General features: G+C 47.7%; 7 protein-coding genes across 7 annotated transcripts; 5 read left to right on the forward strand and 2 right to left on the reverse strand.

Annotated features, from left to right (window-relative positions):
* Window positions 1-2,022: 2,022 nt before the first annotated feature.
* Window positions 2,023-3,807, forward strand: FSUBG_4670 (major facilitator superfamily transporter; the record flags this gene model as incomplete). The annotated part of the gene is made up of 4 exons (XM_036682685.1): window positions 2,023-2,250; window positions 2,306-2,519; window positions 2,567-3,630; window positions 3,679-3,807. 4 exons carry the CDS (start codon window positions 2,023-2,025, stop codon window positions 3,805-3,807), a joined length of 1,635 nt encoding a protein of 544 aa, XP_036539846.1.
* Window positions 3,808-3,953: 146 nt separating this feature from the next.
* Window positions 3,954-5,020, reverse strand: FSUBG_4671 (gamma hydroxybutyrate dehydrogenase; the record flags this gene model as incomplete). Its single annotated transcript, XM_036682686.1, has 3 exons — window positions 3,954-4,371; window positions 4,418-4,940; window positions 4,993-5,020. The coding sequence occupies 3 exons, from the start codon at window positions 5,018-5,020 to the stop codon at window positions 3,954-3,956; spliced, it is 969 nt and encodes a 322-aa protein (XP_036539847.1).
* An 801-nt stretch (window positions 5,021-5,821) lies between these two features.
* FSUBG_4672 (dehydrogenase reductase sdr family member 4) lies at window positions 5,822-6,668 on the forward strand (the record flags this gene model as incomplete). Its single annotated transcript, XM_036682687.1, has 2 exons — window positions 5,822-6,253; window positions 6,306-6,668. The coding sequence occupies 2 exons, from the start codon at window positions 5,822-5,824 to the stop codon at window positions 6,666-6,668; spliced, it is 795 nt and encodes a 264-aa protein (XP_036539848.1).
* Window positions 6,669-7,962: 1,294 nt separating this feature from the next.
* On the forward strand, window positions 7,963-9,235 carry FSUBG_4673 (covalently-linked cell wall protein; the record flags this gene model as incomplete). Its single annotated transcript, XM_036682688.1, has 2 exons — window positions 7,963-8,139; window positions 8,189-9,235. 2 exons carry the CDS (start codon window positions 7,963-7,965, stop codon window positions 9,233-9,235), a joined length of 1,224 nt encoding a protein of 407 aa, XP_036539849.1.
* Window positions 9,236-9,653: 418 nt separating this feature from the next.
* FSUBG_4674 (uncharacterized protein) lies at window positions 9,654-11,027 on the forward strand (the record flags this gene model as incomplete). The annotated part of the gene is made up of 1 exon (XM_036682689.1): window positions 9,654-11,027. The coding sequence occupies one exon, from the start codon at window positions 9,654-9,656 to the stop codon at window positions 11,025-11,027; it is 1,374 nt and encodes a 457-aa protein (XP_036539850.1).
* Window positions 11,028-11,647: 620 nt separating this feature from the next.
* FSUBG_4675 (uncharacterized protein) lies at window positions 11,648-13,006 on the forward strand (the record flags this gene model as incomplete). Its single annotated transcript, XM_036682690.1, has 1 exon — window positions 11,648-13,006. The coding sequence occupies one exon, from the start codon at window positions 11,648-11,650 to the stop codon at window positions 13,004-13,006; it is 1,359 nt and encodes a 452-aa protein (XP_036539851.1).
* Window positions 13,007-13,392: 386 nt separating this feature from the next.
* FSUBG_4676 (uncharacterized protein) lies at window positions 13,393-14,715 on the reverse strand (the record flags this gene model as incomplete). Its single annotated transcript, XM_036682691.1, has 2 exons — window positions 13,393-14,321; window positions 14,376-14,715. 2 exons carry the CDS (start codon window positions 14,713-14,715, stop codon window positions 13,393-13,395), a joined length of 1,269 nt encoding a protein of 422 aa, XP_036539852.1.
* Between the last annotated feature and the right edge of the window lie 460 nt (window positions 14,716-15,175).

Below are 15,175 nucleotides of genomic sequence, written 5' to 3' on the forward strand. Positions count from 1 at the left end.
ACATATGCCATGGGGCAAGTTATGGTCTCGGAAGACAGAAAGCTTATGCAGACCAAGTCTTCAGTTGCTTACGGAGCAGTCTTAAGGGAAACAGACTCTTTGCATGCGATTCAATTGATTGCGAGGAAACTAGATGAATGGAATACATTTTCGCCAAATTTCGATCACTGAGTGCATATGGGCAAGGATGCAAGGAGTGGCGAGAAGAAACACGGGATATATATTGACAAATTCGCACTCGGATGGCCTGAGGAATACCATCAAACTTGAGGGGGTTGGAGGACAGACGATTGGCATTGTGTATGGATCGAGTACTTTAAATTAAGGCATCCAATATACGTAAATACATTCTATTCAGTCCATTGATTTCAGAGAATGTTCTGATAAGCCCGCTTAAGGTATTAAATCTATTAGGTACCTGTATAGCTACTTCAGACCGGGTTTCAAGATATTGTCAAACGTTATATCTCAAATACAAGGGAAACTTGAAGTATATTCCTGAAGGCTGCTCCAGCCCCCTATGCTTCGGTTGTCACTCAGAGAGTGTCAGAATATAAATAGCGTTTTTCAGAATTTATTTTCTGCTCGAGATTCAGCTGCCTCCCAGTATGTAGACTCACCAATTGGGAACCCATATGTCAACAAGGGCTCTGAAATAAAGCCATCGGTTGGAAAACGTAGAACGCAAGGCATATCCGTTCTTTTGATCTCATGGTGGCATGCAGATATGCCAAATCACTCTTGAAAGGAAGGAGTTGAAATGCTTAAGTGTCACTTTGACAAGCGATTGATAGGAGAATAACCTTATATCAGTCGTGTTTCTACAACTATGCCTAATCAGCATGTTTAACTACGATATGAGCTTCTGCAATGACTCCTTATGGCAAAAGTTTCCCTCTGCTCTGAGTGTAATCATGTAATAAATTCGCTTTCTCTTGCACCTATTAGTTGTCTTATCCTAAGAGCTGCCGGCCGTCATTGGATAGGTCGTTTCAAGCGCAGCTGCTGACAAACGATGGGAAGGTCCTCGGACGATATTGACGAATAGTTGATGAATTATGGGTCCCGGGCTCATCTGGCCGGTTACTGAATGGGAACTGTTCTTGCAAGCGTTGTGCTGAGCGGGGAGGATGTGCTGATACGTGGGGGTCATCGGAGCTCATCCGGGCGATCAAATGAGTATCAACAGACGATCAGTCGCGATTCAACGGTCAAAGGAAAGATAGAAAAGAGAAAACCATTAGTGAGATGAGAACAGCTCCAATAGTAAGTCAAAATATCTCCGACTTCATGGATATCTTCCGTGACTAAACCCGTTTATGTTCTCGTGTCCCCATCACCATCACAAACCCCACGTCGGTGGTCATGCTGAACAGAAAAATTGGCTAGGATGTGCGGCTGCTGAAAAGCTGGGGTTACGTCAATAACAAGGCAAACCTATCACAACAGATCTAATGTCACATCTTTCTGAAATCTTGTAATCTGTAGGTATTTCCTCGTGTGGAAGGTCATCTCGATAAACTTGGATACAGACTTTCAGTGGCTTGAACGGGTCGGGGAGTCCGGCCTTGAAAGACAGTGTTTAGTGTGACGGATCAACCGATCTGCACTGGAAGATCAATGCGGCTACGAATCTCGGGATCCGAGAAATCATGAAGGCGTTAAATGCTCTGTGGCTCTAAATTTGAACATCTATATAGTCCGTCTTGATCATTCTATCGCTTCAAGACCAGAACAAGACCTTACGATGCTTACTCACATCAAATCGATGACTCCAACAAGTGACGCCATAAAATAAGCACCATCACTGCAACCCCTGTCACAAGAACCGTAGATCACCGAACGTGGCACGCGAGCCCCCCCCCGCGCACCCACCGAGACCAGAGTGGAGTAGCACCTAAATTGCACCATCAAACCCCGCGACTTCGCAACCGCCGGGGAGTTCTTTTGTCCTGGTTTTATTCCTTCTCAATATCAAGCCACTGACGATCACCTAACGCTTTCGTATAATATAACATAACCATGCCGCCAGCCGAAAACTCGGAGGCTGGTCGTCTCCTGAAATCTCAACACCGCGATTCTGCCTCTTACACCATGGCTGACAAGGAAGAAGAGCGCAAAGCCTACGGGGCAATTAATAATGATGGGAGGAGGAACAGTCTTGTCGACGCTGCTGATGACGAAGCAATCATTCCCAAGGGAGCTTTGGACCCAGTTTATGAGGCGAAAGCTCGTATTCTGAACCGTGCTGTGAGTTTTGTTTTCTTTACTCGTGTTGGTGGTCGGTGGGCGTTAACAATGTCAGATTCAAGATCTCGGCATGGGGCGGTATCAGTGGGAGCTTTTCGTCGTCATAGGCTTTGGCTGGGCAAGCGATAATCTCTGGCCAATCGTCACGTCGCTTATTCTTACACCTGTCGCCAATGAGTTCAGCGTAAGCAACCCACCATATCTCACCCTGGCGCAGAACATTGGTCTTCTTGGAGGCGCAATATTTTGGGGATTTGGGTGTGATGTTTGTAAGTCGTCTCGCCAATTGCCTTAGACTGATTATTAATTTTGGCAGTTGGGCGGAAATGGGCATTCAACATCACTCTCGGTCTTACAGCAATTTGGGGCCTCATTTCAGCCAGCGCCCCCAACTTCGCAGCCATTGGCATTTTCGACGCATTATGGTCTTTTGGTGTTGGCGGAAATTTACCAGTTGACTCGGCCATTTTTCTCGAGTTTCTACCGGCATCTCATCAATACCTCCTCACGATTCTGTCCATTGACTGGGCCATTGCACAAGTCATCGGTACACTTATCGCATGGCCACTTTTGGGTAATTATACTTGCGAACAAGATACAGTCTGTCGACGAAAGGATAACATGGGATGGCGATATTTTACCATTACTGTTGGTGGACTAACCCTCCTCATGTTCCTTGGACGCTTTGTATTGTTCAAGATCTACGAGTCACCCAAGTATCTTATGAGCAAGGGTCGCGATGAAGAGGCTGTTAGGGTTGTGCACACCGTGGCCAAGAAGAATGGAAAGACGTCAACGCTTAGTCTCGAGGATCTGAAGGCTTGTGAACCGGAGGGTTACGTCGCCCAGACAGATACCAGCGCCGCGTTAAAGCGATATCTGGAGAAGGTCGACTTGTCGCATGTCAAGGCACTTTTTGTCACGAGAAAGCTCGGCCTCAGTACAGGATTGATCATGGCGGTTTGGGCACTTATCGGTCTTGGATATCCCCTCTACAACGCTTTCATTCCCTATATCCAGGCGACTAAGGGAGCCGACTTTGGCGATGGAAGCACATACCTCACATACCGAAACAGTCTCATTATTGCTGTTCTTGGTGTACCAGGTGCACTTCTGGGAGGATGGCTTGTTGAGTTACCACGGTTGGGACGAAAGGGCACGTTGTCACTCAGCACTATCCTCACCGGCGTCTTTCTCTACTGCTCCACGACTGCTACAACAAGCGATGCTTTACTCGGATGGCAATGCGCTTTCAACTTCTTCAGCAACATCATGTACGCGGTTTTGTACTCCTTCACGCCAGAGCTGTTCCCCACGCCTCACCGAGGAACAGGCAATGCGCTATGTGCTTCTTGTAACAGAATCTTTGGCATCATGGCAGTAAGTTCGCCCTAGAATCCTGTTACAGGCTAATACTGACTTATGCAGCCTATTATTGCCATTTTTGCAAATTTGGAAACATCTGCTCCTGTATATACAAGTGGAGCATTGTTCATAGCAGCTGGGCTCTTGGTATTGCTGATGCCCTTTGAGTCTAGAGGCAAAGCTGCACTATGAGCAGTAATGTGATACTGAATAGATAATGATGGCATGAATGGCAAAATACGAAGCGAAGCACTCTTTCAGAGTTACTGGTAAAGCGTTTTCGTGTACTAGTTGCATAAATTAATGATAAAAGACTGATATCAGTCATATTTCACTCTTTACTTCTTGTCGTCCCGTTCCTTAACCAGATCTGTTTCAAAGGATAGTCCGGCCTCCTTTCTGAGTATTCCATACATGGAAGAAGAATCAAGAGGCCTTCCCTCGACTTCAGAGAACTGCTTTGCATCTTTCAGATGTTTGATGGCAACCTCAGCGACCTCCAATCTTGCTCCAGATTGTTCTGCAAGGGCAATTCCATGGCCGACGTCCTTAATTGCCAGATTCAGGTCAGACCAAGGCCGGTCGCCTCTTGCTGGCATGTAAGCTCCAGTAGTGAGTCGTTGAGACATGGAAAGTGCCAGAGGGCCGTATTGTTGCTCTACCAGGGCTTCGAGATTCTTGCTTCCGAGACCAGACTTTTCTGCTAGGACATGTGCTTCTGCCACGACTTCCATCATGCCAGCCGTAATAAAGTTTCTGTCTTGTTATTAGCTATGCTTAGGTATCAGATGAGAACCCCTACCCAGCCGTTTTCATCTTACTCGACACTCTCACATCTTCTCCAACTCGAATCACACCTCTTCCCATGACTCCCTCCAAGTACGGGTTAATCTTTTCGACGGCATCGTCAGGGCCAGCAACTATCCATAGAAGCTTTCCCTGTGCCGCAACAGGGCTTGCACCAAATACGGGTGAGGCGATGAATTTGGCGCCCTTCTCATTCAAACGAGCTTGAGCTTTGGCCGAAGAGTCCGGATGAACGGTTGAAGTATCCGCAATAACTTTTCCAGCGAACTGTTCAGGGCCTTCGGAGTCGATGATTGAATCGAGGGTCGACTCAAGAGCTGAATCGTCGCTGAGAGATAGGAAGATGATATCGCAACTTGTCACGAGGTCTTTTGGTGAAGGAGCAGGTTGAGCGGCAAGGCTCTTGAGAGAATCACCGCGAGAGATAGTTCGATTGTAGTAAAGAATATTGGGGGCGCCTATTGACTTCAAGTGTTTCTGGAGGTTTGTTGCCATGGGGAGTCCCATTGACCCCAGGCCTGTCTGATTGTCAGGTTTCTGTTGCAACTGGTGAGTGATAAGTCTGCCTACCGATCCAGCCAATTCGTAGAGATGTCATATCGAATTCGAATTAAATTTCAGATGCAGGTATGTATGTGCCGAACATGCACTGAAAAGGAAACCTGTACCTATTGATTATGGTATTCATAGTAAGCAATTAGATTCATCATGACTCAAATTGGGCCCTCGGATCCGAAACCCCGCAGTCTCGGGCGTTATCCCGAGTCCTTTTAGCCTCTCTCTATTACTAATATTTCTTTTACATGCTATTTTTATAGTTGTTATTATTATTAAAGCTATTAATTATAGCATTATTCTCTCTGCCAGATACTTAGCTTACTTACCCTGTTGCAAAGTTGAGCAGGATAAACTAATAAACGCTAGTACCTGTTGGGTATCCCAGAATATGAATTCCATTCTGGTTGTCAATTTTCAACCAATCATGAAGCAATTCCGGGCGAATGGTTTAGTGGTATAATACTCCCTTAGCATGTTCTTTCCTCTGTGATAACACCTCTGGGAGTGGTCCAGGGTTCGATTCCCTGTTCGTCCAACGTCGGTGGTTAAATCCCACTATTATCACTCTTTTTTGTATTTAAGTAAATCAGGACTTTTTGCTTTACTGACTTAATATCTCAAATTCTATAAATTTTAACTATTAATAAGGGAAATAAGTGCATAACTTACTGCGAAGTAGTAACTTAAAACCTGGGATCTGACATAAGCTTATAGAATCCTGCGATTATAAGTCTTACCACTAACTGAACCTTTTCTTTATCCCTCATAGACCTGGATGAGACCTTATTACAACCATTTGTACTTCGTTAAACTTCCTGTCGCCTCGAATCTCAATCCAGATATGACTTCTGTTGCTACAGCCGCAAGACCTGCCCTGGTAATCGTACCTGGCAACTTCAGCTTACCTCGCTTCTGGAGCGCCATCCAGCGGTCTGCTGAAGACAAAGGCTATCCCGTCGAAGTTGTTCCTCTTCAGTCTTCTCGTGAAGGAAGGATTGATCCTGCGCCAGGTTTGGCCGATGATGTAAATGTGGCTCAGTCGGTCCTGAACAAGCACATCAACCAAGGAAAGGATTTTGTCATGCTCATGCATTCATATGGTGGCATAGTTGGAACTGAAGCAACTCGCGGTTTGAGTCGCACTGAGCGAGAAAAGGCAGGTCGAAAGGGTGGGATAACTGGCTTGATCTTTCTGGCTGCGATCTTTGCACCTCCTGGCAAAAGTACTAGGGGGCTATACGAAGCCAACCCGGGCCGCTATCCCCGCCGCGAGGTTCGCGAGACTTTGTTATGTGACTGGAGTTGAACTAATTGTCACTAAACAGGGTGATTATCTTGTATGCGATGAAGAAACAGCTATGTGCCTCTACAGCGATCTCACAGAGGGGAAAGGCTTGCCACTAGCTCAGGACGCTTCCAAGATTTCTCAGTCCGTTAGGGTCTTCGGCGATGAGCAGACATACGATGGCTTCCATAAACTAATTCCATCCACTTATATCCTGACTAAGAAGGATGTGCTTGTTCCCGAAACAGCTCAGAGGCAGTTCATCTCTCGACTGGAAGAGAACGGAGGTCGACGTGTTCCTGTTTTTGAGCTTGATACGGCTCACTCGCCTCACCAAACAGATTCCCAGTTGCTGATGAGAACTTTGGCTAAGATACTTGAGAAGGACCATGGAGCCGAGTGAGAAGTGAGAAGGGTTAGTTTCGTCTCACAGCTATTCTCTGTCACACATCAGATGTTACTCAAGGACCTGACTTTGAGAAACTCTTCCGCCTGGTCGTAGCAGAGTGAGACAAATGACAAACCATGACGAGCTGACAGCATTTCAAGAATCGGCAGAAAGCTTAGTTGCATATGGGAGCCGTCTCTAATTCGTGTTACAACTTACGGCTGAATCAACGGGATAGCCGCAGATAGTCCAGAATCTTCAGCTTTCCGATTTTCCCGGCCAGCTCAAGTGTTCTACTTTATTGCCAGCCACATTTCTCAAGTATCCTGTAAGACTATTGGGAGCTGTACTGGCCCCTGGCGCAAGGGTAGATCATGTTTCAGCGCCGCTCCCTTGCGTCTCTCCTGATGATCAAGAGTCATCACGCTTTCCTATTCGTAAATCGATAGTTACCAAGTCTAAATCACGACAAAAATTAATTTCAAGCCAAAGGAAAACTCGCGATTTGCTTAAATATCAATTGTGTTCTCGTATTGCAATGCCTTGCTGGTGTAAGTCTCAACAAGATGATGAGGTGGCAGGGTGTTCATCGTCTCTCATGGAAATTCGCTGGAATATCGAGAACAATGCCATTTTGAGAAGTCAATTAATTCCATACTGAAAGGTAATTGTGGAATATTGAACTTTGAGCTTCCCTATGGTATGTACTACCAGGCGCAATTGCTTTGATCCCTGGACCCATCCAAAGTGAGACATTGAGCTCGTCTACTCCGTACTCCCTTATCCATTCCAGGCAAACCATCTCGCCTCCCTCAAACACGCTGCGATTCAAATCGATACACAAAAATTCCAGCGCGTAAGGGTTTCTCTTTATTTTAGCGCGTTTTAACACCCTACTTGTCAGCTTTCCAACCACGCTCGTGAACGAGGCCCTGACGATGTGACTCTCCCTGCTTTACTGGTGCCTTTCCGCCACAGCAAGGCGCTGAATAGTTGAGTAACTGGTATGCATGACTGCCGACAAAGGGTTTTAATGGTTATAGAATTATTGGACACCGTAAATCTGGACTTCCCAGCCACACGGGTTGACGTGTGAATAATGCAGTATCGATACGAAGATGCGCAACCTCGTTGTTATAGCGTTCCAGGCAGACTGAGTGGAGTACGACGCCATGTATATCAAGCAGGCCTCTTCTCTCGATTGAAGAGACTCATCAACACTACTAACCAGCAGAAACAAAGACATCTTTCGTCTATCTCGACAACAAAAGTCTTCTGTATTTTCTTCATCCCATAACTCGACTCCAAGATGAGAACATCGCTGGCTTTCCTGGCTCTGGCAGCCACAGCCTTTGCCGTTCCCCAGGCCGTCACAGAAAATATTGCACCCAAGGGCAAGGCACCCAAGGGTTGCACCACCTCATATGATGGTCAATTCGAAGTCACAATCTTCAAGCCTGGTAACGAGAAGCGCGATGTCACCGAGGTAAGCAAGATCATACTCTCAAAGGTGACCCTTGACTAACAGACAACAGCGATCATGCAATGGCGAAGGTGTTCTAGTCTTGAACCTCAAAGATGGCGTTCTCAAGGACGCTCAAGGACGAACTGGCTACATCTCTGAAAGCTACCAGTTCCAATTCGACAAGCCCGTTCAAGCTGGCGCCATCTACACATCCGGTTTCTCAGTCTGTTCCAACGGTACCCTCGGCTTCGGATCCTCCGCAATCTTCTGGCAATGTCAATCCGGCGACTTCTACAACCTCTACGACCGCAACTGGGCCGAGCAATGTGAGCCTGTTGAGTTCGGCGTCATGCCCTGTGGTAAGAGCAAGAATGCCAAGTCCGCCCCCAAGAAGAGAATCGTGGGAAGCAGTGTTGTCGCTACCACTGTCGTAACTGTCGTCTCCGATGGCACAACGAGGGAGGTTCCTACCACTATTGCCGTACCCATGTGCCAGATTGGCGATGGACAAGTTCAGGTTCGCACAACGCCTTGTGATGACATGGAGATCCCTATCATTACTGCTGCTCCTGTCAGCCAAGTCTCGGATGGCAAGCTTCAGGTTCCCACTACGGCTCCTCCCGCGCCTCCTGCAGTTCAGAAGCCTGCTAAGCCGGCGGATGACACGCCTGCTCAGGGTACTGGCGGCGATGCTGGGGATAAGCCCAAGCCCGCTGGCGAGTCGAAGACCGCTGCATCTCCTGCTGGGAACGCTGCGCCTGACAACACAGGTGCGGCTCAGGCTGATAAGCCTGCTGGGGATGAACCTTCTGCTACAGGCGCCCGACAAAAGTCAAAGGCTACTAAGACCGACAACGAAGTGCTGGTCACTGACTCTGGCGTCCCCTCCGACACTGAGACCGAGGAAGCTGGTTCTTCACGAAGCACACGCGCCGTCAAGCCCTTCAAGCCTCAGACGACCGAGAGTGATGACTCTGGGGAGACTGGAAGCGGCTCCAGTACTGGCTCGGCCGACGCTGCGTCTACCGGCGCGGCTCAGTCCGATGCCTTCAAGATTGTCGCAAGTTTGGGCATGATGCTTGTATCGGGCCTGTTTGGATCTCTGTTGATCCTGTAAATGATGATGGAAACGGGATGATTGATTGCAGTAATGATTGTATATGTTTTCTCGCATAAATGTGGTGTTCTGGTTTTCTCATGTCGGAGGTATTGGGTTAGTGGATTTAGACATCTCTTTACACACAATGAATCGCACAATAGACATCGATCACAAAGCTAAACGTACTCAAAATGCTGACGTTCAATTGCCTCTGCTTGTTGCTGCAAGCCAAGATCAGTGGAGATGATTCCTCATCATTACCCCACTATAACCGATATGGGTGGGCCTATTTTTAGCACCACCATTAGTGTCAGTCACCTGTATTCACAGTGTTCTACGTAACTAAAGCTTTACGAGGGGTCTTGCACAAACTTCTTTCACTCACAATCCTTTGTAATTCGCAAAAACTCACACAAAGGTTCGCGTACGTGAAACAATGGACGACTCATTTATAAGGAATCTCGTAGAGAATGTCAATCAATTGGCGCCGACATCAATCGCCATCTCAGTCGCGGTCTTGTTGGGCAGTCTCATCACCATCTGGCTTCAAAATGGCTCTTCAACACCGAAAGAGCTTCGCAATCTTCGACGACAAGGCGTGTCATCAAGCAATATGCATGATCAAACCCATTCCAAATACGACCTTCCTGAGAGCAGCGAAAGCAGTGGCCCAATTCGTGTCAAAGCAATCTTTGTGCATCCCATCAAATCATGTGCCCCGGTCGAATTGCACCGAGCGCAGCTCCTCAAGAGTGGCTTTGTCTGGGACCGATGCTTTGCTCTGGCGACAGAGGTCAATCGGGCAGAATCAGAAGGAGGCCCAATATGGCGATTTATCAGTCAGCGGACTAAACCGCTCATGTCGCAGATAAAGACCGAAATATGGCTGAGGCCTGAGGGTCGCGATGCGATATCGTCGTCCGATTCAATGGGATGTCTCGTCCTCAAGTTCCCAGACCCAGATCCTTTGAGTTGGTTTGACCAGCTGAAAGCGCTGCTTTTTTCTCACCAAAAGGCGATTTCCGCTATTGTACCGCTGTCTCCTAGCGAAAACTATCTCAAAACTTATGGAATCACCATGAAGAAATTTGCCATTCATTCACGAGAAGCAGAGGGCTTGGATATGGGAAATGCACCATCAATTGCCGCTGCACTCCCCAAACTCAAGCGCTTCCTCAACATCCCTGAGCATCAAGATCTTACACTTTTGCGCTGCACCCCAAACACTCTCGTACCCACAGAGAAAAACCTCGCACCGTTGGAACACATCGGCAATCCGGCTGTTCATGGTTACACAGACCAACAACCCGTCAACGTGAACAATCTCGCCTCCGTTCACGCCGTTTCCGCCTTTCTCCCCAAGGAAAACCAGCCTCTCAATGCGCTTCGCTTCCGCGCAAATATTTGGATCACAGGCGCTCCAGCGTTTGACGAAGAAACATGGAAACGATATCGCATTGTGCCAAAACAACAAGATGCAGCCTCCCCTTCACTCTCTGTCGTTTGCCGGACATCGCGCTGCACGTTGCCGAACGTGAATCCTCTCACTGGTAAATTCGACACCGACAACCCGGAAGGTGGCAGAACGAGAGGGAATGCGCAGCCTAGCTCGACACTCGTCAAGCATCGAACGGTTGAGGATGGAAACCCCAGGGCTCTTGGGTACCTTGGCATGCACTGTGTGCCGGAGAATGCAGGCTTGCAGCAGGCTACGGAGATTGTTGAAGGCTTGCACGTTCAAGTTGGCGACGAGATTGAAGTTCTTGAGCGCGGGGTTCATTTATACGGATCGACTGCAAATGACTACTAGCACCAAGTCTCACCACATACAATTACCACCAGCTCGGATATCTCAAGACAAGAAACCTTACGCAGAAACTCTCCGTTGTAGGGTCAGTGCTTCTACCATCGGCATCCTTGTCTAGCGCAGACGATCAATCTTACAAAAAGCCACACTCGATGCCAAGCCAACATCTGTGTTACCATGTAGGCGGTAAAGACGTGTTGATAGGCTATCTCGCTCATGGTGATTGGGCTACGGGCGCTGTGCGGGGATCTATGGCGTTTTGTTTGAGTCTGGTTCTTGGGTCATGCTCGAATTCGCACGCTATGGATCGTGGTTATTTCAGGCTTGAAGAGAGTTTATACTGGTATTATCGAAGCCATGTTTGAACAATTGAGGCAGTGTCGTAGGAAATTACGAGTGCTCCGACTTCTTAGAAGTTCCTACTGAGACCTGCAGGACAGCTCCTCAGATATATTACCACAGTGTGCAGATCTTGTCTCAACATACCTGTCTTGCTTGTGGCTTGCCATAGTCTGCTCACATTTATTTTCTTTGTTTGCCCTCCTGCATTTTTCTCGTCCTCTTTCCCTTTTGTTTTCCAATGCTTTGTTCCATTGATCCTAGGCCCTGTAGTCATCCTAATCATGAGTGAACCGGAGCCAACAGCGTTATGGCTTCCTGATGAGGTCCTCTTTGGTATCCTGTCCATGCTACAGGATAGTGACGACCCTGATGCACTGTCCACCAAAGAAGCAAGAAAAACCCTCTATAACGCTTCCTTGGCATCCAGGCGACTCGAAGGCCTTGCTCGAAGAGTCTTGTACCGACGCATTGATGCACGGTCATCAAAGTGTCTCTTAACACTTGGCCCAAACCCTCATCTGTGTCGTCTGGTTCGAGAGCTGTATTGCCCTTACGATGCGGAAGTGGTCGATTCCTTGCTACACCCACACTTTCGAGATTACATATGGCTCCCATCTTCATGGAATGCCAGCTTCCCGGGTTGGCTCGAAAGTGAATATGGTCGGCAGCAATACTACGACCGGGCAACAGCCTTCTGGCTACAGAGGCTGCCAAACGTCAATAGGCTCACTATCAGCCTGAACTACAACATGCAAGCCTTGACGGAAATGGTACAAAAGAGCTTGAACGGGCAGCCAAGGCGATTCCCGCGGTTGACGAGAATCGACTTCAAGCTTAGTCCAAGCGGTATACCAGCATGCATTCAGCCGAGCTTGATTCTGTTCCAGCTGCCGTTTCTCAAAACAGTGACCATCGACGATATGTCTGTTGCTAGAGCCAACAGCGAGGACTTGGAAATGCCAAAGAATGCCTGCAAACGGCTTGAAAGGCTTGAAGCCGACTTTTCATGGATCACACCCGGCAGCTTGCGAAATATGCTATCCGTTTGCGAGAGTCTCCGCTTCCTGGACATCAAGGTCAGAACAATGTTATCAACAAAGTGTGATCCATTCAAATACCGCCTGGGTGACTGGATCCAGCACTGCCATGCCTTGGAAACTCTTGACATTCAGATCAATGCATCTAGGCGGTGGACAGACGGTCTGACTGGTGGGAGGGAGGTCCAGGAGCACACGTGGGCTGCAAACAACGTCGGATCACTCCAGAACTTGACTCGTCTGAAGAGGTTCTCCTTAAGTGTGGAACTTCAACACCTGACGGTGCCAGGACCCTCTGTTCCTCCTCCCAGTCCGTCAAAGCCTGACTTTGAGCTCATGCTTCCAACCTCAATTGAGCATTTTGAGATCAAGAAGATCGGCATTCCAGACTACAAGGAATTTGTCACGAACATACGCAAACTACTCCAGTCAGAGCGGCTGAAGAATTTGTATCATGTATCCGTGGCAGCTAACTTGAAGCCGCATCATCTCGCACAACTGAGCTGGGATGTACGATTGCGTAGGTCCGGCCAGTCTAAAAAAGTCATTCATTTGGTGCACGAAGACCGTGAGAAGAGAGTCCGATCATCGTATCATGAGTAGCGTTTACGACTTTGGGAAGGAAGAGCATATCAATTCATCTGATGTTCTGTACACGAAAGTCCTTTGTTACTGATGGGTCGGACTGGATCTACTCTGTTCTGTGACGGGATAACCCTTTGGCTTCATGGTACGCTTGATGAAATCTGATCTTCTAGAATATCAATCTATTATTTCCTGAAGACTCTCGTGTTCATTGGGCGCAATGAGAACTCTGCATGTTCAGCAACCATCACGGTACAGGACGCTCAATGCATGTGCGTGACTATGAGCCAAAATATGAAACTGGGTTGAGAAATAAAACATGATGTCCCTCTATGAATCTGAACGTTATCTAATTTACACCAAAAGGCCAGGTCCCCATGATTCATAAACATGTCTAAAAGAAATCAGTCTCTGTCAATCTCGTCCTGATCACTAGCGCCAGATTCATCCTCAAGCCAAGTCATAACCTTTTCCTCAAGTTTGTCGCGTAGAGGCATCTCAGGGGTACCCGCAGCGCCAATGAAGGCCATGAAAACTATGGAGCACCACTGAAGATTGATGACAACCTCGAGGCGCTCCACATCTTCTTTAGGCAGACATATATGAATGAGATGCCCAGATTGAAGAGGTGTGCCAGCTTTAGTGGTGGCTCGAAGTGTCTTGCCTCCTATTTTAGGCGGAGGCTGATGCTGGGCGTGGAAAGTATCGAGCTCAGCCATCAAATTCAGCCAGTCGTTCTCGGGGCCAGTGCCGTGAATTTTCATAGTCATACGAGGCCTTTTCTTGATCTGCGGCATCCATCGAAACTGCAACGTCACCATTTCCTTTCCTGCGCTGATATCATGCGAGTGCATAAACTTGAAAGCGCAATAGCCTTTCGCCCACCAGCTGTACAGCTCAGGGTCGAGACATAGTTGATTCCATGCTTTGTCAGATCCGCCGAGTGTACGAGAGTTTGAGACATAAGGCGCCTGCGCGGGGATATCCTTAAGCAAAAGGCTCTCCGCACCTGCCCTCACATACGCGGTGTTGTTATTATGATTCACGGTGTCGTTACACGTGAAGGGAAGAATGTGGTAAGTTTTGGGATTTGGTTTACCAGTCACAATGCATATGTTGCCATCGCGCGCTCGGCATTTGGCTGCTTCTGCTTCGTCTCGGAGATGGTCCTCCAGCGTCGGGATTGTGCGAGCATACCTCCTGAGGAGCTTTTTGAAGTCCACATCCATGTCATCCGAATCAACATCACTGTAAGTTGGTTGAGGTTCGTTGTCCCTAAGGGCATAAGGCTGCAGTTCAGGCGCAACATCAGCAGCGCCCAGATTCATCATATCTAGGTAATGTTAGATAAATCTTTGCGTGGGAAAATGGAGGTTTAGCGACTCACAATGTCTATAGAATGGAGGAATATCTTCGAGTTTCTCTAAAATGTCTTGATGGTTATTGCCACCAAAAGGACGTCCATCAATCAGGCAGGATTCCATTGAAAGCCTGAGTGGGGGTTTAAAATTCCTGGAGGGGATGGTCAAGATGGTGGCAACATGGTACAAATCCAAGCCAAATCCGGGTAGCAAGTATGCGTAATCTGACTGGATGCTGGCCTCGAGTTGCTTCGTATACTCGAGCCTTTTTCTGCTTTCAAATGAGGAAACGAGAGGATCTGGCTCAGTAAAGTCTCGAGCGGGCTGGAAGTCGCATACGTCGGGCTGCTGTGTGGCTTTGACCATGTTTGCAGAATGAAGTCTAGAAGAAGTGGGAAAAACGTTGGAGTGATTCATGGGCACAAGTGAGGATGGCTCTGAATTTATATGTAACAAGCGGCGGGGCAGAATGATTTGACTTTCTGGGCGATGACCTATAAAATTAACTTCTTGACGGAAGGACAAGAAAAATGTTAACTCAAACCTGACAGACCTGATTTGTATCATAAGATACCTTAAGTTACTTACATCAACGACCGCCATTGACTCAAAGTCGATAGAATACAAAGTTGAGTTTGGTTTTGATAATCTTTGAGCCACAGCTCGCAACTAACGAAAGAATTATGTATCTAACCGTCGAATGATATTTGCTATGCCGGCCGCCACAAACAAGGGCTGCCCAGAGTAAACTTCGCTGCGCCAAGTGTTTCCTAAAAAGGACAGCCCCTTGCAAACGAAAGTTATACTACTTAGCATTGAAGGATAC

Source organism: Fusarium subglutinans, assembly GCF_013396075.1.
Source record: "Fusarium subglutinans strain NRRL 66333 chromosome Unknown NRRL66333_c0000042, whole genome shotgun sequence".
Lineage (NCBI taxonomy): Eukaryota > Fungi > Ascomycota > Sordariomycetes > Hypocreales > Nectriaceae > Fusarium > Fusarium subglutinans.